Source organism: Drosophila hydei, unplaced genomic scaffold (genome assembly GCF_003285905.1).
Source record: "Drosophila hydei strain 15085-1641.00,03,60 unplaced genomic scaffold, DhydRS2 tig00008122-arrow-pilon, whole genome shotgun sequence".
Lineage (NCBI taxonomy): Eukaryota > Metazoa > Arthropoda > Insecta > Diptera > Drosophilidae > Drosophila > Drosophila hydei.
Genome location: NW_022045833.1, coordinates 2,570,831 through 2,594,198, shown reverse-complemented (window position 1 = coordinate 2,594,198; position 23,368 = coordinate 2,570,831). Strand labels below are relative to the sequence as shown.

General features: G+C 37.7%; 4 protein-coding genes across 5 annotated transcripts; 2 read left to right on the top strand and 2 right to left on the bottom strand.

The window, feature by feature from the left end:
* Positions 1-70: 70 nt before the first annotated feature.
* On the bottom strand, positions 71-3,043 carry LOC111593293. Its single transcript, XM_030225156.1, has 4 exons — positions 2,643-3,043; positions 2,110-2,177; positions 758-920; positions 71-686 (listed from the first exon to the last, which is right to left on the bottom strand). The coding sequence occupies exons 1-4, from the start codon at positions 2,761-2,763 to the stop codon at positions 595-597; spliced, it is 444 nt and encodes a 147-aa protein (XP_030081016.1). The 5' UTR covers positions 2,764-3,043; the 3' UTR covers positions 71-594.
* Positions 3,044-3,418: 375 nt separating this feature from the next.
* LOC111593285 lies at positions 3,419-4,753 on the top strand. Its single transcript, XM_023305958.2, has 5 exons — positions 3,419-3,518; positions 3,608-3,835; positions 3,909-3,994; positions 4,128-4,284; positions 4,593-4,753. Exons 2-5 carry the CDS (start codon positions 3,649-3,651, stop codon positions 4,739-4,741), a joined length of 579 nt encoding a protein of 192 aa, XP_023161726.2. The 5' UTR covers positions 3,419-3,518; positions 3,608-3,648; the 3' UTR covers positions 4,742-4,753.
* Positions 4,754-5,065: 312 nt separating this feature from the next.
* LOC111593283 lies at positions 5,066-9,104 on the bottom strand. 2 transcript variants are annotated; one of them, XM_023305956.2, is made up of 3 exons: positions 8,825-9,104; positions 5,565-6,002; positions 5,066-5,482 (listed from the first exon to the last, which is right to left on the bottom strand). In XM_023305956.2, the coding sequence occupies exons 1-3, from the start codon at positions 8,883-8,885 to the stop codon at positions 5,151-5,153; spliced, it is 831 nt and encodes a 276-aa protein (XP_023161724.2). In that variant the 5' UTR covers positions 8,886-9,104; the 3' UTR covers positions 5,066-5,150. The 2 variants fall into 2 exon arrangements, with proteins under 2 accessions (XP_023161724.2, XP_023161725.2); XM_023305957.2 differs by having other exon boundaries at positions 5,066-5,479.
* Positions 9,105-11,098: 1,994 nt separating this feature from the next.
* On the top strand, positions 11,099-21,983 carry LOC111593290 (kelch-like protein 17). The gene is made up of 6 exons (XM_023305966.2): positions 11,099-11,324; positions 16,831-16,999; positions 17,281-17,464; positions 20,209-20,305; positions 20,373-21,705; positions 21,763-21,983. The coding sequence occupies exons 2-6, from the start codon at positions 16,974-16,976 to the stop codon at positions 21,974-21,976; spliced, it is 1,854 nt and encodes a 617-aa protein (XP_023161734.2). The 5' UTR covers positions 11,099-11,324; positions 16,831-16,973; the 3' UTR covers positions 21,977-21,983.
* Positions 21,984-23,368: the final 1,385 nt, after the last annotated feature.

The window sequence follows — 23,368 nt, the reverse complement described above, 5'->3', positions numbered from 1 at the left end:
AAGCGGGGCAACGCCCACTATTAATGGTCAGGCAGCACGCATCTTTGCGGCTGTGCAAGCAAAGCTGAGCAGTCAGAACGCGGAGACGAGTTTCATGCAAAAAACAACCAACAAGACCAATTTTCCATTTTATGTTTAAAGAGAGTGAACGCGAGAGAGAGAGAGTCGGAAGTCAAGTAACGATACGAATAGCTAGTTAGATAGATGCAGTCTAGTATATATATTATACAATGTATTAATATTGAATATTATGTTTATAGCTTGTTGAGTAAGACCTATGTGAAATGTTTAGCTTTTAGAGTAGTGGCACACACACCCTGTATATGTATATGTATGTGTATATTTCAACTGTTGATAGCTGATAGCCGAAGTAAACGACAAATTGCAATTCCAGACACACAAACCTCTTTCATTACTCAGCAACAGCAACGAGAACTCTGTTAAATATTTATTTATTTATTTATAAATATGTTTGTATAAAATGAAGGCACACGGTAAACTCTTAAATTACAACGAATTGCCAGCTAATGCAATTCGGAGAAGCATAAAACGAATGAGGAGAGATTTAACACGAAATGCAAAAAGTTAAGAAATTCAGACAACGACCGTATGCTGCGGATTGCCCTGACGGTTCTTCAGCGCCAGATGGTACGAGTAGACGATGCGAGCGCAGAACAGGCAAATAACTGAAAGGAATAATGTCAATGATATACCATGTGTAAATACCCAATGTTTAGTAACTTAAGAGTTTACTTACGCATCATAACAATGTAGAAGAGCAGCGCGAGGATCACGTTGTTGAAGCCCGATGCCTCGCGATAGCCACCAAAATGGAAAATGGTGCCAAAGATGGCAAACGGAAAGTTGATGGCAATGAGCAGGGCATAGATTAACCAAATGCCAACCAAGATATGGTTAAACTGTAAAACGGAACAATAAGAATATATGTTCATTAATATATAGATCTATAGATATACATATTTATGGCCATTTAGGGCAGCAATGAGAATCTCTGCCTAAAAATATTTGCGACTTTAAAAGTAGAAATAAATTTCAGTTAATTATTAATCAACATATTTAATATTTTATTAGCTCACAAGTTTTTAGGCTACCCCCGCATATGCATGTGCATGTTAAAGCCTTGACTATGAAACGTAGAAAGTTAATTATCATTAGCTAATTAAAAGAAGTGTTGTACCTGGCTAAGAACCATTACCACGACTATTGGATACCCTGTTTTTAAGTAATTAATAGCCGGCAGGTGCAAAACTCAGCATAATTCTGCTTAGAAGTAGCTGTAAGAATCTGATAGAATTTGATACTCATTTTGGATTATTGAAATATCTTATACGAAAATGCTGAAATCTAGTTGGCTTTGACCAAAGGCACCTGTCATAATATTGCTGATTGGAATGTATTCAAAAGGCGTATTGAAATATTGAATTGGTGTTATACATATCACCACATTTTAGGCACTGCATTTCTTATTGGAATGTGCGAGTCTAATAAGCTCCACTGCCCTCTTCAGTTGGAAAACTTCTATTGCTACAATTGGAATATCTGAACAATTAAAAGTTGGATTTTCATTTGGTAAGCGATTACATCACAGTTTTTATTCTGATCTCATCCAAGTCAAGGTTTTAAATAATGGGTACGTATATAATATATGCCGATTTAGTTAATACAGTCAGAAAAAAAGGGGCAGCAAATGTTTAATCTCGTACAGCTATGAATAATATTTCTTTCTTACGAACAGATGAATGTCAGCTATGTATATGCCCCGCTACCCTATTGGGCAAACGACTATATATAGAATTTTTGTTTTCTTAAATTGCAAATATAACACTTGTTGCCAGTGTGGAGCATAATAGTGTGTGTGTATGTGTGTGCGTGTGTGTGATTATTTGTTTTTGTTTTAGCGTGTAAATGTGTAAGAGCAATCTTGGCATTTAGATATAGGCTTATCAACAAAATAGTTGGACCGGAACCAAGCCCAAAATATAATAATATATATATAGTATATATATATATATATATATATATATATATGTATGTATATATATATATATATATATATAGTAAATGATATCTTATATAGTATAGACTTACCCGCAAGCAGCCAATGAGCAGGCAAACATTTGCAATGACCGCAATTGCGAATCCAATAAAAGTCAGAGCTGAAAAATAACAGAGAAAACATTAAGAATTAATCTCTCTGTGTGATCATCATTGTATTTAAAACTTGGCGACAGACTTGCTCAAAAATTCCAAACTATCTATGTAATTCAGAAACAAACAAAAACAACAACAAAACCGAAAAACGAGAAAATCTCAATGAAAGAGAAAAAAACAATATAAAACGTTCGCCCTCGTCGTTGAGAACACGTTTCGAAAAGCCTTGTATAGAGAAGTATTAGCTCATTCTTTATATTTACGTATATATATATATACAAATATACATACATACATGCATGCATATACATATATTTATATATAATTATATGTATCTATGCAAACATGCATACGTTTCAAAAATGTGGGATCGGCTAAGCATAACACAAACCAAAACACACACACACACATTTATATGTATACATTTAAAATCGAACTCTCAAAACACATCCAATAGGAATTTCACTTACCATTTGGCGCGAATAGCGTATTCAATGCTATAGAAATTAGCGTATAGATGGCTATGCCCAAACACCAGCTGCGCAGCTCTGTGTCGCATGGTCCACGATCGACGGTTAGCTCGATTTTCATTTTAAAAGCCTGGGTTTATTGTTATTCCAAAAAGACTTTCCCCCTACAAAGTTTGTAGCGCAACTGATCGTAACTTTCGGCTCAAATAATCAACCGACGCGCGCAACAGGCTGACAACAACTGACAACGCGTCTTCAAATTCTGATACGCCTCACCAGCACACACACACACACATTTATCTCCCAAATGAGCGTTGTTTACTGCTGCTCCTCAGAGAATTAGAGAACGACAGAGATATGTATGTGGCTGGCGTGAGGCTTCACATCCCATACACGTATAACTAAAATTATAACAGTTAGTAGTTTAAAATTTCACTGCAAGTACATACAGCTTTTGTAACAATCTGGCAACGCCACGCTCTGTTAGTAAATGCAATTCCTACAGCATGAATGAGAATTACCAACTGAGGCGTATAACAGCCAGCGCTGTTAATTGTGTACAATTATAAATGAATGATACGCAATATTATAATTTCTTTTATGTGAATTCATTGCAGCAATATTAAAATTTAGAAATATTGTTAGAAACTATATTTACTAAATTGATTTTATCAGACTACATACACGACTTAACATTTAAGCACGTTGCGTTGGTCGTTAATGTCAAATACGCAGCATCAATATTCTGTTATGTGATATGAAGCTGTCATCCCTTCACAATTCCGAAAAACAACAGTTAACTTGCTAATGTACTGCCAGTGCGAATTCATTCCCAATTGCGACGCAGACAAAGCAAATACTCAGTGCTAGTTTCAGGTTTGTGTGTAACTATATATATATATATATTTATATGTATATAATTAGGTATATATCAATTTGTGCATTTTTAATTTCATTATCTATAGCAATTTCGTTTAAATTTGGTGTAAAACATAAAGAGTGAAAAATGTTGACAAGATTATGCTGCATGCGCCTTAATACCGCCGGCGTTGTTCTCGGCTGGCTGGGTGTTGTTGGCTCCTTGTTGGGTGTAATCCTCGTATCCACCGTTTTGGGATATGCCGACGTCATTACTCAGCGCGTTCTTGAAAACATGAAAAATGGAGGAGCGTCGTATGATGAAATACATCTGGGTAAGTGAGAGCAAAGCGAGTGGAGGAAAACAAACAAGTGCAGCAAAATGCTCATAATATCTTATCTTTGCAGTTATTGTCATTGGGTGCAGCGTTTACTTGGGGATCATTCTGTTGAATCTATTGTCATCGGCCATGCTGGTACTTGGCACCATGAAGGTAAATGAGAGAGAATGAAAGAGAGAGGGGATCGTTGAGTAAACTGCAAACGTCATGAGCTCTGTTATAATGTTACTCTACTTTTTTGCTTTGTGTGAAATGGTATGCTCATCTCTTTTACTCTTATGCACAGGAACGTCATTTGATGCTTTTGCCATGGCTGATTAATTCTGCCGTTGGACTCGTTTTTAGCATTTTGTACCATTTGGCTATAGTGACCGCCACGCTTACCTCTGGCAGTAATTTCGGGAGCGCTCTTGGTGTTTTGATACCCACATTTGTTGTACTAGGTGAGTCACAGTTGTTGGAGATATTAATGTTAATACAGAAGTCAACAGTCAATTATTCGCACACACACACACAAACATACATTTCATTGCATTCAGATTACGAGCCTTTGCCGGTTTTCTGAACATCATGAATACTTGTGTATATGTTGCTTATCTATAAACACTCTTTACATACATTAATTTATATATATATACATATATATATATATATATATATATATATATATATATATATATATATATATATATATATATTCGGGGAATATTGTATACAATGTTAATTGCGCATTGCTTGATTTTCGTTTTAGGTTTGCAAATCTACATTTACTACGGCATCTACTCGCTGTACAAGCAGATTCAGCGAACACGCGAACAACAGCGTCCGTTGATTACTGCTACGCAGGGTATGGAGGTACCCAATCAGGGTAATACCTATCCCAGCTATACTAAAATCTAAAAACGAAGCGAAGCGAATCTGAGCAACTTGGTTTTTCAATACGAAACTTAACATACACATACACACTCACACACACATACATCCTTACTTTATCAACTGTTATAACAGCAAACAACTTATATATATATATATATCTATTAACTTTCTTGAATATATGTGGAGTCCGTGTTGCTCCCATACTGTCTTCTATAAATATTATTGAAGAATTCTTTGTAATCTGAATCAAATATTTTTTTGCCATTATTTTTGCGGGCGATTTTTAATGCTTGCTATAATATAATATATTAATATATATATTTTTATATATATATATATGTACACACAGATAAAAGTTTGAAAAATTTAGGGGCGGGGCTGAAGGAAGAGGATCTCTCGAATCGTTGCAACCTATATATAGAGCAGTTTATGGTCATTTTCCCAGACCCAACCACATGTAGCTCGGATCAATAAACTGCGAACCGCGATAACCATTGGGATTACGTGAGACCAAAGAGCGTATCTTCTGCGATGGCCGATAGTTACGCAACTTTGATCCCTTGCGATCGGGCGGCTGCCCGGAATCATAATCGGCGCCATCTAATGCATCTGCATCGTCGTCATCGTTCTCCCTTTGCTGCTGATGTGGATGGATGCCTTCGAGCAGCTGGGACTCCTCTTCGCCTATCTGGTGCTGCGATTGCTCGGCATAATGAACGTTCGCCTTTAGCTGATTAAAGAAATCACCCAGATTTGTCATTACTCCTAGAAGTAAGAGAGAGAATGGGAGAGAGGACAGGAATACTTCACTTAGCAACAGATAGATGCAACTATTGCAGCTAATCACCAGCACTGATGGAGGGCTTGAAGCGTGAACTCTCATATACGGCCGGTTCGCGTTTGCGTTGATAGTAGTTGGCTATATCCGACGAGAGCCCGTAATCATTCAGACTCATTGGCCAATATTGTGGGCCGCGTTTCACTTTTCTTCTAGATCGCTCAGCCGGAGATTGCAGCCATGTCCGATGCACCTGGACCAGATGCTTTAAGTATTTATCGGAACGCCAATGTCTGTTCTTGTTGAACGGATACGGCGGGAAATTGAAAGGCATGTCAACAAATTCGGGCGCCATTTCCATGGCCTCAATATTTGGCAAAGGGTTTCCGTTGGCATACAAGTTGTTGGCTGGCCAGTTGCCGCTGCTGTCGCTGCTGCTGCTGCTCCAGGACGACGCCAACGCATCCTTTGAATTCGCATCGATGGCCGCCATTTGCATGGGCGATGCTGTGAAACAAGTAGCATTTATTTACTATACATATATATATATATATATACGTGTCCACAGGGATTCATATTTTCTAGCGCCTGCAACGGATGTTCAATTTCCGTTCGGGCTCCTGCAGATTTTAATTGCTGATATGCACGGAACGAAAGGAAAACAATAAAATTAATTGAGGGTCAATCGCTAAGCTGACAGAGACATACATATGTGTATGTATGCCATATGCAACTAGATGCCAGCTGAATCTGAGATAATTATTTTGTGTAGCGTCAGCCCTTTTTTCAATTTCAATTTCATTAAATTGTGTTAATATTTGCTAAAGCTGAGACAGTTGTCCATGTGGCCCGATAAGGCATGATGTTCAGGGAATTCGTTCATAATTTTATACGATATGCGCTGGGGTGGGGATAAGTGCTTATGAAACTAAATAAATGAGGAATCGGATATAGGTATTCAATGAAATAAATTTGATACTCATTCAAAGCTGGGGCAGATAAAGCATTTCCGTGTTGTCACGACTCTACAGCAGTGCTACATCCCACCAATAATTGTATGACGCTGTTCTCTAGGAATATACGTTTACAAGTTCAAGTCTTTATCTGTAATATACACTCTATCGAGGGAACTCATTTCTCAACTGTTAAGCTGTATAGCATATGGTTATTTCCCGATTTTACTTATTCAAAGATTTCCAATTTTGAAAATTCAAATCATTGCCAAAGTATTCCATATAAAAGTATATAAAGTATAATTTAGTTTGAGATAGAAATTTATATGCAGCTTAAGGAATTATTCAAACTTATTTTTATAATTTATATAATATAAAAAATTATATTTATATATTTTTAAACAAAGATAACTTTTTTATACTTGTTTTGTTTTTTATGAATGATTTTATACTATAATGACAGCTTGTGCGACTCATGTTATTAATTTGAACAGACACAATAATCAAAATGGGTTTTCCCTCAGCTCGCAAGCTAATAGGGCTCATTTCAGGTTTATCTCTAAAGCCAATACTATAAACAAATTACAAACATATATACAGGCATTATAGAAAGAATTCTGTGCATATAAATGTTTGTTTCGATTGTGCTTATATTATATATATGTCTGTATATGTATATAATGTATATATTTACAGATATATACAACTACAAATAGTACACAAATTCATATTCTGGGATGACTGTTGATTGTGGCTACTTTTTTGGTATTATAAATACATTTTGTATAAGCTAAGGGTATAAACATATGTATATGTACACATATGTAGGTTGCTTAATCCTTTCTGCTAAAAATTAACGTTTAATTATATAGCTTTTAATCTCAAAGAAAGAAAATAGTAACACCAAAACATTGAGATTGCTTACAGTACACTCAGGTTGGTATAAGTACATACTGCAGAACTGTTATACAGCTTATATACAGCACTCGCTACTTATACATACGTATAACAACGCTGCGTATAAGCAACATACAAAGATTCAACATATGTATAAATATAATTATTTTAGTACAGCTTGCAAAACTGGTATAAGCATAGTAAATGCGCTACTTATACGCTTATACATCTATACAATACGCTTATCTAGCATATATTCCTTGTCAAACTCTATTCTAAGAAAGACTGAGTTGGACTACGCATAACTGCGGTTTCGTTGTGGCTAATCAACTTAGTTCGAACTATATTTTGCATTTATACCTGCGCCTTAGTTAATAGTAATAGCTGAGGGCTGTTTCTAGTTACTACGCCTTTAAAAACTGTTTTGAATGCGGCTAGCCAAATGCATTTGATGGGTTTTCCCTTTGAACAGCTGTATTTTTTTTTAGAAATTTTAGTTGATATTTCATTCTCATTTCAAGTTTGAAAATCTACTTTAGTCGGCTAAACTCTTATACAGCTTTGGCCAATTGAAATGCATAATTCATAATAAATGGGAGTTCCCCAGTTTCGACTGTGCTCTCTGTGCTCTCTGTGCTCATGTGTTGTACCTGTGTGTGTGTGGGTGTGTGTGTTTGTATGTACTGATATCGTATTTCCTTTTGTAAATAAAATTATATGATTTATTTGTCGCTTAATCAATGCTTGGCAACAATTTGCGATGTGCTTTCATTCACATTTATTATGATTATTTTACAGTACGGTAAAACTTGAATAAAAATGTATTAAGAACTATTTATAAATTATAATAAATAATTATGATTATATATTTATATTTATATATATAATTACCAATAATTATTATACAATCTTTCATTTTTTAGCTTGTTTATTAAAAAATGTTATAAAAATATAAATATTTTTTTATAACAATTTATAAAAACGCCTTATGAATTATTATTTTATTTATTTCATTTTATTATTATTAAAAATTTGTTTTAACATTTTTTAAGGTTTATTTTTTATTTATTTAAAAAGAAATTCACTTAAAAAATTTATTTTGTTTTTTATAAAATGTTTGTTTCACAAACCTAAAATTTGAACAAAAATTTTTATATTATATAGAAAATAAACCTAAAGGTTAGACTTAAAACTTAAAAAAAAAGAATGTGAGTGGTTTTTGCCTTTATCTGAAGTGCTTCAAAGATATTTGTTTTTTTTTTTTTTTAAATGCAATTAACTAGAATTAGAGCTAGTAACTAGAAGTCTGCTTAAATCTGATTCAGCAAATTCACAATTCTTAAACTATATATAATCAGATTCTTGATTACCAAAACTGGTAAACTTGTGTTATTGTTAAAGTAAGCTATAAATAATAATGAAATGAATAAAAAAAAAATATTAACAGAAGATTTCTGTTACATTTCGAGCATGTCTCACCTGTCATCAGCAGCAACAACAGCGATATGCATTGCTTTAAACTGAAGCATTGAAGCAACATAATTTTTACTTTATTTTTTTTTGGGTTGAGGCAAAACTCTCGAATTAGAGTTTAGACATTTTGTCCAAGATTACGTTTGCTTTGGCCGGAGCTAAAGACTTGTTAAGCACATTATTTATTGGTGAACAAAGCAATTGAGTTTAGTTTTAGGAGCAGCAGAGCACAAGATCGGATTCCACAAGACGAGGCAACTGTCAACTGTCGACTGATGGCAGAGGCGAATGCATGAAGGGTTTTTATAGCCGACAGGCGACGAGCACCTGTTGTCCCTGTTGCCTCGGCTCGGCAGGTGCCTGGAAGAGTGGGTGGGAGTGGGGGAGACTCAACTGTTTCGGGACATGCGCGAAAGTTGTCACATTAGCTGCTTATTTGAAACGCAACTCGACTCGACTCGCTTTGGATATTGTCTAATATGCATAGCAATGGAGCAATTGGCCAATTCGCCAGTGGGTGGCTGGCCGACATCTGTGTGGCCATTTACCCGTTCAGCAGCTTCTCGACTTTAAGCGGCAATAAGGCTCAGGTGTGCCAAAAGGTATACAAGTGCAATTATCATACCCTATTGCGCAATGCGATATTCAGTTATTCAGATTTTCTACTGACTGTTGCCCCCGGCGACTGGGCCCGCCGAGCTGACGTCAAAGGCTTCTCGCTTCTTTGCAAAAAACCAAATTGAAAAAATTGTTTCGGATTTGCATAATTGTGTCAGTGGCTAGCGGTTTTTATACCTTTTGTCCTGCTACTTTGAGTCCAGCATCCAGCTAGACCTTGATGCTTGATGGCTGATGTTGCTCCTGTTGCTGCTGCTGCTCTTGCTGCATTTACTTTACAACCTAATTAGATTTGTGGTTTGGTTCTTTGTGACGCGGCCGGCGAGCTAATGGCCAGCAAATGCAACAGCCGCAACAGCAGCAGCAACCAGCAGCAGCTCAAACTTTTGCTACAAGCCATTTAAAAGTTTTGAAACACTTTTGCTAATTTACCTACTTTCAACTCATTTTGTTTTTTTTTTCTTTTTTGTTTTGTAAAACATTGTTTCAGCGCTGTACTTGACGCTTTTCAGTCTAAATTGAATTTTCCATGAATAATTAATGTTGTATGCACCTAAAAGCATGCAACATTTTTTGCGTTGACTGCGCGGAGGCATTTGCATAACCTTTTAATAGTTAGTAGGCGCGTCGAAGTCAGTCTTCTATAATAATGCAGTCTTCTATAATAACTACAAAACTGTTATAATTATACTATGACCCTTATTTAACATACACATGTCTAAAGCTCTCAATAATTATATTAACTTATACATAAAGAGAAGAATACGCATTCGTGTAACAGAATATGCATAAGTTCAACTAATAAAACTGTTATAATTAATTGAATTTAAAAATCTATCTATGTGCTTGTTTTGTACAGAAAACTGTTATACGCATTATTCTAAACTCTTATAATTAAAACTTCGTATAAGACAGACTGCTTGTAAGTGCATATATAACTAAGTAGCTGTAAATGTTAATTTGCATGTTGATATAAACAAATGTATAGTTCTATTTTATTTTTTAATTAACTAGCAAAAATAGAAATTCTACTAAAATTTAAATATAGCGCCCATCATTTGTACAATGAGCTGCAAAACAAACACCCTGTCTGTCTCAGGCCATTCAAGTAACAGCTTTAAAAGCTTTTTGCTTAACAGAACAGCAAAAACTTCAAGCTTGTTTCGAGTCTCAGTCCAACATTGCCATTTTGAGTATAACAGCAAAGCTGCGCTGATAGCAAAGTTAGTTAGCAATTTTTGAATTTGCGGCAGAAATGTAGTTTTTTTTTAATTTTTAACAAAAGGAAATACTTATTGTTTATTACAAAAAGTTATATTACAAAAAATTTGACTATTTTCATTGTTTATTATTAATAAAAATGTATATACATATTCTCCGCCGGCTAATGAGCAAATGTTAGTTTTACCATCAATATGTAATATGTTATATGTATAAAGAACGACCCATCGACTCTATAGTCATTTATGTAAATGTTAGCATAAGAGCATAATAATAGAAAAGTTATATATTTAATGACGTTCGCTTAGCGTTGCTTAATGTTCTTCACTCTACGCCCCTGGCTCACTTGCGCTCTCTTTGAGTTGTTCTGCCTCTGTCGTCGACGTCGCTGGCTTGGCTGCATAAACGTTGCGCTCAGTCGCGTCTGAGCTTTGGTGCCGTTCAGTTGTTATTCGTGCAGAGTTCTCAAAACGAAATTTTGTTCACGCGACGTTGGAAGCAACATAATAATTGGATAAATAACAGTTATAAATTTACAGCATATGTGAATGTGGTACCATAAAGGATAACGATTAAAAGTGGAAGAAAAACAAAAACAATTCAAGTGCCGTTAAAGAATGCAAACTTAATAAGTTAATCTAAATAAACTCAAAAATAAGGTGCGGCAGTAAGTTTGATATGAATTGTGAAAATTTTTTGGGTGTTGAGGGTGGAGTTGATGAATAACGGCACATGCCGCTGCACTGACCAAAACGAAGATAGGAGAGTTGGAGTGAGAGTGAGAGAGGGAGCGAGAGAAAGAGATAGTGTCATGCGCAGACGCAACAAAAACACAAAACGGCTGTTTTTCACAAGTTTCCCGCGCTGTTGGCTGCAGGTTGACGACCCGCAACGAATATATATAGTAGATAGGCATAGAATGTAAAAAGCCGGCATATTGTGAGCAGCGATAACAGCAACAGCAGCAGCAGCAGTCAATATTAGCGACCCAGTCTCACTCACTTTCGTTCTCGGGGTGAATGGAATCGCAGGTGTTCTACTCTCTGCTCCGCCTTGTCTTATTGACCAAAGGCAGCCAAAATGGAGGTCGCAGCAGTTACATTAATTGCGGCATACGCTGCGTATACGTAACACTCGTTAGATTTGCTACCTGGTTGTTTAGCTGCTCGCACAGGTATGTGGAGACTCCTACAACATCGTTTACCCATATTTGGAGCTGCTCTTCGAGTATTTCTTTTCTACCTAGCACGCATTGGCACTTGAACGCGTGTTTGGGGGCGCTTCAAGAGCCCGCCAAGCGGTTCAATAAAGAATGTGCTAAACAATCGTGTTTTGAAGCTAAAAAGGCTAAGAGTCAAGTAATCGAAGTAGGTTTTGGGTTGTCAAGTGGTAAAAAGAAATCATATTTCAACAGTTGCTCGAGATTTTATTATATGAAGAAATTGTAAATAAATTAGGGTGAGAAAGTTGTGAAGTATATTTTATAGAAATTAAGTTTTTTTTTAATATTTTCATAACATATTATTTGAACTGTCAAAATGAATTAATGAAATTCTCTCGATTCTTAATTTTCCGTTCTTGCATTTAATTATAAAATATCTCAGAGTTAATAGCTGCTTTTAGAGCACTTATTCGGGCATTTAACTGGAATGAATTAACGTTTCTAAACTATATAATTTCCTTAACAATTAACCTATAAAGAGCGTCTCTAGCAACTGGCTAACTGTGCGTTTAACTACTATAAATTACCTCTAATAAAACTATAATTTTTTACCATTTAATACACATTTATGTAGCTGCCTTAGAACCTTAGCTTAACTACTGCAAAATGAGCTGAAATTAAAACAGAATTTTTTACAATTTGTATAGCTTTCAGTACATCTGAAATCTCTAGAATAATAATGGAGCCTGTGCTTAGAACGTTTTCTCATTTCGAATGCGTCTTATTCATGGATTTTAGCCGTAATTGAAGCTGAGTCGGAGGGTTATTTCCGCTCAAGGCGAATTGCATAGACAACAAATAATGAATTGAATTAAGCAAAAACTGGTTGACCTTGCCGGCTTGCTGGCTTGTTGGCTTCTTGGCCAATTGCATAGCAGCATCGAGCCATTAATCATCAATGAAGCGTGCAAGAATCAGTTTTTAGCTGCGCTGCAATTGTTTCGCTTTATGGCCCAGCGTCACGTGGAGCATAAACAAATGCCAAATGTGGCCCAAAGCGAATAGTACAAAATAGTATATATATATTCGTAAATATCTATATATATTTGTGTACATATATACTACTACAACCGGTTCAATGTTTGCACAATTTTTGTCGCCAGACGCTGGAAAAAAGTTTTTTTCTGAATGGTTTTTTCGCTGTTGTTGCTCGTTCTATAGGGAGACCCAACTCTCGACTTTTTGTTAACGACTTGCCGGCTGAACGTGTGGCCCATTCGTTTCTGGCTCATTTGGTTGTTAATTTGAATTTCACACACACCTCACACACGCACACACGCTGTAGCTAAACTTCTGCTGAACTGATATTTTGTTTGTTATTTTTATAACCATTTTGAGGGTATAAGAATTTCTAGTAAAAACTTTATTTATATATGCATAAATATAAATGTTTTTCTTTATGTGTATATATACATATTCCTGATCAGTATCTGAGCTAAGCTGTCGCTATCTTTGACTTCACGTGTTTTCTTTCTTTAACTTACTTTGCAGAGATTCCTCCTCAGAGTTCAGAGGATCATGCTCTCTCTTGCTATCTACTTTACTTAATATGCTTTATATATCTTGCTTATGGAAACAGAATGGCTTAATTTATTTATATAGAGTTTTAAAAATTCCAGCTTTATTTGAATCATTTTTGAAGCTCTTAATTTTTAAGCGTATTTCTTCCTCGGTGTCTTAAATATTATTTTTTCCATCATTTTTTCTTTTTGTTTTCTGCTTAAAATATTTTTAGCACATTTTTTTTTGTTGCAAACGGAAGCTGTTTGAGCATCTGTAGCCAAAGTTATTGAGCTGGTCAATTTGCAAGGGCTATTTATATATAGTATATATACTATATAAATATATATTATATATATAAACCAGCTGCATTTCCCGAGCCGCCCACTTCCTGTTCCTCTTACACTCGTATTTTGCATGTTTATGCATAAATTTCAAACGTCGCCCTCATATTTTATAAAGACAACACAATTTCAACTTAATTAAACGCACTGAGTGTGTTACACTGAGAGAAAGCGCTTAGGCAGAAGCACAAAACTCATTAACAAAATATTACTTTTTAATTACAAAGTTTACTGTGCTTTAAAATATGTGCACAAGCTGTGTGCTTTATTATAATTTTCCCTAATAAAGACAAGCTTTTTCTTTGAGTGTAATTTGCCTTTAAACAGTATAGCAAATAAAGCTACAAATATTCTCGAGAAATTGTTGTGCTTTACTATAATTTAGTATATAATTTCTTAATTTGTTATGCAACTTTTGTTGACACTGTTTTTTGTCAGTGTATAATGTATGTTTTTATACTAATTTAGTATGTAGCATATATATTTAAATATTTTATAATTTAATAAATAAATATATATCTAAAATGTTTTTTCTTAGTGTATAATTTATAATTATATGTATTACTATATATATTATTTATTTATTATTTTATATCATTTTTATTTTTATTATTTTTGTATATTTTATGTTTTATTTTAGTTTAATTTAATATTTTGCTAACTTTCTTTTCTCTCAGTGTATAATTTTTTGTTGTGTGCAGCAACCACATAGAGAACTGTTAGTTTCGCGCTTAGCAGCTGTCACTGCGACGCGTAACGGTAAACGCGACCCAGGCCGCGCTTTGACCCTGGCTCATAGTTTTTAATTACACGCACATTGCTCATACGCCATGTGGCACGCACAGAGATTTTTCTTGTTGTTAGCGCACTCTGCAGGGGAACTGACCCTCGTTTAGTCCAACAGAGAAGAGCTGCATGCGAATTGGTAACTGTGACAATCCCACGGCTGCTTCTGTGTCAAGTCCGTTTTGCAACAGTTGCGAATTGCATGCGTGTGTGTGTGTGTGTGTGTGTGTGCGGGTGGGTGTCAGTGCGTGTGTGTGCAGTAATAAGCACCTAATGGGGCTTCTTCTTCTTCTTGTTTAGGGTCCGTAATGTATGCATAAACGTTCATTGCCCTCGCAACATGAATGCGCCCTCAAGCATGTCATTTCGGCTGGGCCACGCATCGAAAACTAAATTGTCGTTAATTTGTTGTTGGCAAAGTGAAATTTTTTTTGATTTTTGATTGCCTTGTTTAATTTCTTGTGTTAAAAAATCGTGACGTTAATTTCACACATGCCGCCGCGGCCGATGTCTGGCCACGTTTTGTTGACCCCAGAACTTTCCAAGCGTGATATTTGCCGGCTCCACAGAGGCAGGCAGAGCAGGGGGACGGCAGGGGGCGTATACTTAATATGAGTACGTGCACATATATGGCAACAACAATAATAATAAGCATTGCTCTTTCGGTTATTTGCACAATCTGTCGAATTGCATTTTGCTTTGTTGTTTGTTTACTTTGCATGGCCAAGCCGAATGTAAACATTTATCAAGAGTGCGAGCTAACCAAAAATGAAATAAAAGCAAAAACAAAAGCATAAAATAAAAGAAAATATATACAAAAATCAAGAACTGAAATCGAAAGAAAAGGTCACAAAAGTCAACCCTATATATGTATGGACAATAGATAAATGAGAGAAAGAGAGAAGCAGACAGAGAGAGAGAGAAAGAGAGAGACAAGGCTCTAAAGAAAAGTTCTCCACATTGAATGAACTCAATACTTAAACTATTTAATTCACCTAAAATCCTTGTCTTAAGAAGTTCAAGACTTTTTCCAGTAACTATGTAGCTTACCTTAGCGAATCTTAACAATAACTTGAACAATTAATTGAAAACTAAAGACCTTTTTCTACACTGCAACGCTTATTTTTCTTGTATAAATTTAAAGGCCAAACAAGTCTCGAAACTTTACCAACTGTAAAGTAAACTATTAAATATATATATTATTAATCTAGAATAAGATTCAGTTCTAGATATGTTCTTCTACTCAACTAAATTCATTTTAAAGTTTTCATTTTCCAAGAAATGAAGTAAGACCATATTTTAAATGATCTTTCATACTTTCATACGACTCCTTTAACAAGCCTAAAAACTTCAAGAAGTCAGGCCTAATAGTCAAAAACAATATGGAATTGAAACATCCGCTTCATTGTGCATTGATTCAAATTAGAAATTTTACAAAAGAAAGCAAGATTATTCACATAAAATTGATTTCAAAGTCTTCAGCTAGGTTTGATCTAAGATCTAAGATATATGTAGTATATAGAAAGAAAGTAGCAAGCAGCAGCAGCTTATAAAGCTATGCTTAGGGTATTTGCTTGTCAAGCACTTTCAATAAGATTACTTAACGCTTACAAATCAGCTTAAATGTATCAAGTTAATTGTAAGAGTCGGGTATCTGCTAGTCAGGCAAACTTTAGTTTCAGTCAATTACTGCGCAGCAGCTCTATGGCTTAGGGCATCTGCTAGTCAGTCAAGTGCACTTTTTTAGACACACTTTGCCTGATTACTTCCACTATATATAAGCTTTGTTTAGAGCTTGCATGCAACAATTTGTACTCCCACCTAGCCACAACTCGTTTAGACCAGCTTCAACCTTGGCATGGAGTGTGGAGCGTGCGCTAATGGGCCACAATAAAGCGAAACAATGTGAACTGCTGACCACATTAACGCGCCTGGCTGGCTGGCCTCGTGGCACAAATGCACAAATTGCATGTGGCAGGATATTTGCAGCAAGTGTAGGAGTAGCCGAGAAGGAAGCGAGCTTAACCCAAATCCCAAAACGCCTGGGTGCAGCTCTTAACAATAGCGAGAGACCTCTGCCCGCTCTCGAGTGGGCAAGCTGAGCTGTTTTGACGGCACTTAACCTACTTAACTGAGTTCTCTTTTGATGCTTTTGTTTTCCGAAAAAAAAAACTCAACTCGGGTTAGCTATGATCTCATATCCATGCGACGCTCCTTGCTGCGTGTGACCTAAATTTTGTGTGCTTTTTGCTGCCTGGGGGTGGGTGCCAAACAATTACAACCTATTGATTTTTTTCTACTCGTTTTTACCTCATTTACAGCTGCAACAAACGCCGGAACTGCCAAAAGAAAAGACTGACATATTCTAGTGGGTTAGAAAGACCCAAAAATAAACAAGGACCAAAGCCTTCAGAACTCATTCCGAATATGTTTTATTTTGCTTAGAAGAAGAAACCGCAACGCAATGTTTCTGCCTGTCAAATCGAATCAGTAAGTCAACTCTATAATGATATATATACATATATATTATGTTTTTGCTTTGGAGCTGTGAGCAACCCCCGAAAAATTGAGCATTTTGGGGAGTCTGCATTGAACAACCCCCAAGTCCGTCGCTAACTGTGTCTGGCGTCATTTTGTCGCCACATCAAATATATCAACATCATCATCATCAACATCATCATCATCTATCTACTTAATTTCAATTTATACATATGAGATTTGATTTGAAGAGCTTAATCTGATTGCTGTTTTGTTATCTTGCTCGCCCGCAGCACCGCCGAGTCGAGTGGCAACAACGAGGATGTCACCACCACCAGCAACAACTCAACACAAACGCCCAGCGATCTTAGCCCACCGGGTCCCAACGAGGAGGTGCTGCCACAGGCGCATCATCAAAATCCGGGACACTGCATCGCCTCCTTTGCTGCCATCAATCAGATGAGAAATAATGCACAGGTAACAAGATTTAGCTTTAGATATGGAAGTATGAAGCGTCAGAGTCCTGGGAGAAAGTAGAAAATTTATGCTGCAAATAATCTAGGGATAGATCGTTGTGTCTTTCGTCCTCGAAATATTAGAATTGTGAGAAACTTCACAGCAATCCTTGATCCTTAGTATCTGCATGCATCAAATTTCTTGAACATGCTCAAATATATGGCTAAGAAGACATGCTCTCTAAAGATACATATATTCTATATATAATATATATCTATTTGAGTCACATTTGTGCCAAATTTGAAAGGATATGCTGCACTAGGAACTGAACTTATCGCTTGTCAGCAGCTGGACTTTCAGAACTCCATCGAAAACTTATGGAGTCTGCTCAAAAATGCAATTAATCTACATTAGTTTGCACATTTGAACGACTAACGGCATGTCCTGTGAACCACAAAACAAGCTCAGCTTTCTGATAAAGAATTAGCAATGAAAAGGACGAAAATCGTTCAAGCCAAAGACCTTTGTGTACACAGCAAAACGCCTTTAACGCAGCGTTTACTGTTAGACAAATTGTCTGCCAAATCAGTTGGGGTCATCAGGACTACGAACTGGCCAAAGGACATGAAAATCGTTGTTTGTGTGATTTCCGAGATATTTGGCATTTTGTGCGATTTTTGGGCCATTTTCTTGACAGCAAGCAGCTAGCCTGAATACTTCGATGAGCCAACAATGATTTGATGGGCATCAATTACCCTAATGCCTATGCTCCTAAAGCCGAGTCAAAGTCCTTTTAAAATGCTTGTTTTCCATAAGCTGTAACTCGGCTATAGCCTTAAGGATGTTGAAAGGACAAGTCTGTTTGATAACATTGCATGTAACACAATTGGCTGGCATTCAAGGAATTTCTGTAGGGCAACTCTGGAATGGCTAAATCATTCCCACATTTTTGGCTATAAACTAAACAAAAACCGCTAAATTTGCGCCTTTTGGATATGCAACGAAATTTTTCGCTGGTTTTTGTATCGCTGAATTTTGCTTTGAATTTTGTTGTACCAAATAATAAAAACAGAGTTTTGTTATTTTTTAATAACTATATTTATTGAAATTTCTTTTTGAATATAATTTTGACTTTATAGAAATATAGTTAATTTAACTTCCTTTGTCTTCCAAGCTAACATATGAATTAATTTAATATAATATAAATAAAATGGAATTTCTTTAGAACTTGTTAGCTTTAAGCTCTATTAGTAATATTCTTACTAATTAATGCTCAGTTATTTATATATACATATTTTTTCTTACTTACTTAACTAGAATTCAACCATGAAAAATCTTGAAGCATTTGAACGAAAATGAAATCATTTGACAGAGGGCATCTATGATAGCAGACCTCTTTCGATCTGCACAATTAATGAAATGACTATTTAGCATAATTAAGATTCAACAATTTACTTTTTGCGTGCTATTCGACATATTCCCACTTACGGCCTGTCGCACAGGGCGTATACATAATTTGCTTTTGGGCAAAAATTAATTGCTTGAATGACAGTGTGACAGGCGTGTCGTGCCGCCCAGAGGGCAGCAGCTGGGTGAGCTAATAGAGCAAATTGCCGTTTACTGATAAAGCAACAGCAGCAGCTACAACAAAAATTTGTTTGCTCAGCGGGTGTTTGGCCTTAAAACGATTCAAAGCAAAGGCGACTCCACCCTCAGCCGCATGACGTGTGCCGCACAAATTTAAATAAAACACAAATATATACAAATATTTATGTACATATGTTTATATGTATTCGAGCAATATAAAACATTGTTACGAATTATTGCAGAGCTATTAAAAATAGATATTAATCGAGTGCAGTGACTCGACAAGTGGGGAAGCCAGCGCGCTGCTTCATCAAAGTTATTTATGACGCGACGCATCGAGTGTCTGGTCCTAAAAGTGGAAGGCAATCACTTGTAAGGACTCAATAGCAGTGAAGCACAGTGGCGCAGAGTTGAGCGAAATTGGAGTGAAAATGAGAGAAGATATTAATTGATTTAGATTGTATTAAAAACTCTCAAAATTAAAGGGAATTTTTGTATATGCCTAAGATAAATTATAGCTTAGAATTTTAGTGTTTAGAAAAAGTTTTTTAAAATTCAATTTTCACTTAGAAGTTGACAGTTTAAATGGCAAAATAAATAATTAAAATACCTAAACTTTAAGCTTAAAAACTGAGCTTTATACAAAAGCTGCAAATTAAGCGAACTTTTTGTTGCTTTTCTCGCTTCAATTTTTGAACTTAAAGTGGTATAAAAAATTATATAAAAATATTTGATATTGAGGAATTTTAAGGTAAATTAATAAGAAATAAATTTTATATTAGCACCAAAAGCAGCCTCTAAAGAGATAAGTCTTTGCCCATTTAGTTAGCCAAAGTCTCTAGTCAAATCTAGGCTAAAAGCCTTTGAAGTTCATGAAAGTAAATTTAATATAGGCAATTTAAAGGCCGCTAGCTGGGAATGCACGACTAGAGGATACCCTGAACTCAATCAAACTTCGCTGCTCCCACTTTCCTTGGGTAGACATTGCTACAATTTCCCTTATACTGCAAGCCACTGTGCCAGCCCTTCGCATATGCCGTTGCTTAGACTGTGAAATTGAGCACGTTCAGGACTTTGTTAATCGGATTTGTGTAAAGCGAGACTTTGTATGCGCCCTGCGCCCTGTTGCCTCGTGCTTCATGTGATGATGTTTGTTGCCTTTGCTTCTGTCGTTGCAGCTCTGCGATGTGCGCCTCGAGGTGGGCGGCGACACCATCAATGCGCATCGCGTGGTGTTGGCTTCCGTCTCGCCTTACTTCTATGCCATGTTTAATGGTAAGTGAAACAGCTGGACGACTCCCAGGAGAGAGATAGGTTTTTGAACTGTATTTGGCTTTTCCAGATGATATGCTCGAACGCACACAGGGCTTGGTGCGTTTGCACGACGTGGACAGCGCAGCGTTGAGGCAGCTGATCGACTACACCTATACAGGTGAAATAACCATAACGGAGCAGAATGTCCAGGTGTTGTTGCCGGCATCGGGTCTGCTGCAGATGCACTCGGTGCGAGATGCTTGCTGTAAATTTCTGCTGCGCCAACTGCATCCATCCAATTGCCTGGGCATACGCAGCTTTGCCGATGCCCATTCCTGCAAGGAGCTGCACACTCGCTCCCACAAATACGCGCTGCAGAACTTCCAACAGGTCGTCGGCACGGAGGAATTTCTGTTGCTGCCCTTCGAGGAGGTCAAGGAATTGATATCGAATAGCCAGCTGAACATTAGCTCCGAGGAGAAAGTGTTTATGGGCGTGCTCAGCTGGGTGAAACACGATCTCGGCCAGCGCCGTTTGCACATTGCCGAACTAATGTCACACGTCCGGTTGCCGCTGGTCAGCCGCGATTTCCTGATGAGCTGCGTCGAGGCGGAGACGCTGATGCGCGACGATTCCGAGTGCAAGGAGCTGCTGCTGGAGGCCATGAAATATCATTTGCTGCCGGAGCAGCGCAGTCTGATGGGCAGCCAGCGCACCCAGGAGCGACGACCCGAGGGCATGAGACCCTACATCTTTGCCGTGGGCGGCGGCAGTCTGTTTGCCATACACAACGAGTGCGAGGTCTACAATCCGCGCTGCAACAGCTGGTCCCCAGTGGCGCCTATGCTCTGGCGTCGCTCTCGCTCCGGCGTCACGTCGCTGCACAAGCAGCTCTATGTGGTGGGCGGATATGATGGCGTCAGTGATCTGGCCACTGCCGAGTGCTACAATCCGTTGACTAACAAGTGGAGCAACATCACGCCGATGGGCACGAAACGCAGTTGCTTGGGCATTTGTGCCTATGACGGCTTGATCTTCGTCTGCGGCGGCTATGATGGCGCCTCGTGTTTGAGCAGCATGGAGAGATACGATCCATTAACTGGCATCTGGAGCTCCTGCCCGGCCATGAGCACGCGGCGTCGCTACTGCCGCCTGGCTGTGCTGGAGAATCAAATCTATAGCTTGGGCGGCTTCGATTCGACCAACTATCAGTCGAGCGTGGAGCGCTTCGATCCACGTGTGGGTCGCTGGCAGCCAGTGCCCAGCATGACGGCTAGGCGCAGCAGCTGCGGCGTCGCCTCCACGGATGGACACTTGTACTGCATTGGCGGCAACGATGGCACCATGTGCATGTCTAGCGGCGAACGATTCAACTTGCGTCGCAACTGCTGGGAGCCCATAGCAGCGATGCACTCGCGCAGGTGGACTGGGAGAGCTGTTGCCTAATCAAACTTATATTAATGTGTGTTCCTTTACAGATCCACGCACGAGGTGGTCGAGGTGGAGGGCGTGCTGTTTGCCTTGGGCGGCAATGATGGCAGCTCCTCGCTGAACTCCGTGGAACGTTATGATCCACGTCTGAACAAATGGAGCGTGGTGAATGCCATGGTGGCGCGTCGCAGCTCGGTGGGCGCTGCTGTGCTGGAGTGCTTCCATTTGGAGCGCGGACTGGTGCAGACGACGAACTTATGACCCCCTCCTCCGCTGAGCAGCATCAGCGAATCCTTCGCCGCTGCCACAGCGAACGGCGCTAGCAACAACAGCAACAGCAACAGCAGCGCTAACAGCAACGGGAACACTGGAACTCTGAATGTGCCCAGTCGTGCTGAGGCCGCTGCCTTTACGGCCAACATTGCTTTGAGCTCGTCAGCGCCGTCGGCTAGTTCCACATTGCGTCGCCATCGACGTGAAACGCCAGCGCTGGCCGAGAGTCGGCGTGCCAATAGCAATGCCAGCAGCAGCAGCAGCAGCAGCAGCAGCAGTAGCAACAGCGATAGCAGCACAGTTGCCACAGGCGGCAAAACACCTGCGACTGCCTGATCCTGGTCCATGTCGAGCTGGCGACAGCCCTAAAGAAGTTACACTAAACTAACGTACATACAAAGCTAACCCCAACGCGCCTATGGCAGGAATTATGATTGATTGATTGTTCGAGTTCGTTATTATGAATAGATATGATATGATATGATATGATATAGTAGATATATATATATTTATGAGCATTGCTATGGGAAAAGCTAATGGCACCTTAACTCAAAAGTCAGGCCACCTTTTTTTGCTCAAGTAGATCAAAAAAAAAAAAACACCAACAAAATAATCAATTTGTATTTAAAGTGAAATCGAATTTGAATGCACTTTAAATACCAAAAAGATCTATTGTTAAAGCTTATGCAGAGAATTTCGTATAGAGTAGCAGCGAGAGTACGATAACATTCCTAATTTTTGTCTATCTAAGAACTATGTCCAAATTCATATTTCAGCTCATTCCAGTGTATTTATATTCCATCTTTGGAATAGCCATTGAACTTTTTTAGAGCTTTATCCAGCATATTGATGTTGGTTGGAAGTTTGAACAGTTGTGGAAATTTACCTCAAAACAGCTCGGAACTACATGACCCTGAAGAGCTTTTTATTTGACAACTTGCTTTGTGCTCATATTCTCACTGGAATTTGAAACAGTTATAAAAATGTTTATTACAAATTCTGTAACTAAACGGCTAAGAGCTTATTCTACTAGACAAATTCCAGTGTATTAATTTTCTCACTAATATTTGGAGCACTAATTGAAATCTACTCTAAAATCCTACTCTAAAATTTCCAGTGCACTCATTTTATGTTATGGAAATTTACTTTACAAACTACGCATAAGCATAACAATAGATCTATATATATATAAAATATACACACACATATTTCTAGTCAAGATCTCGCACGAACTTAAAACACTCCCATATGTAATAGCTATACAAGGAAGGAACCTAATCTGCCTACAATTTACATTGAATCTATCTATACATACATACATATTATAAATTATACTATATATATACATACATATATATATACACCATACCTCTCTCTTAT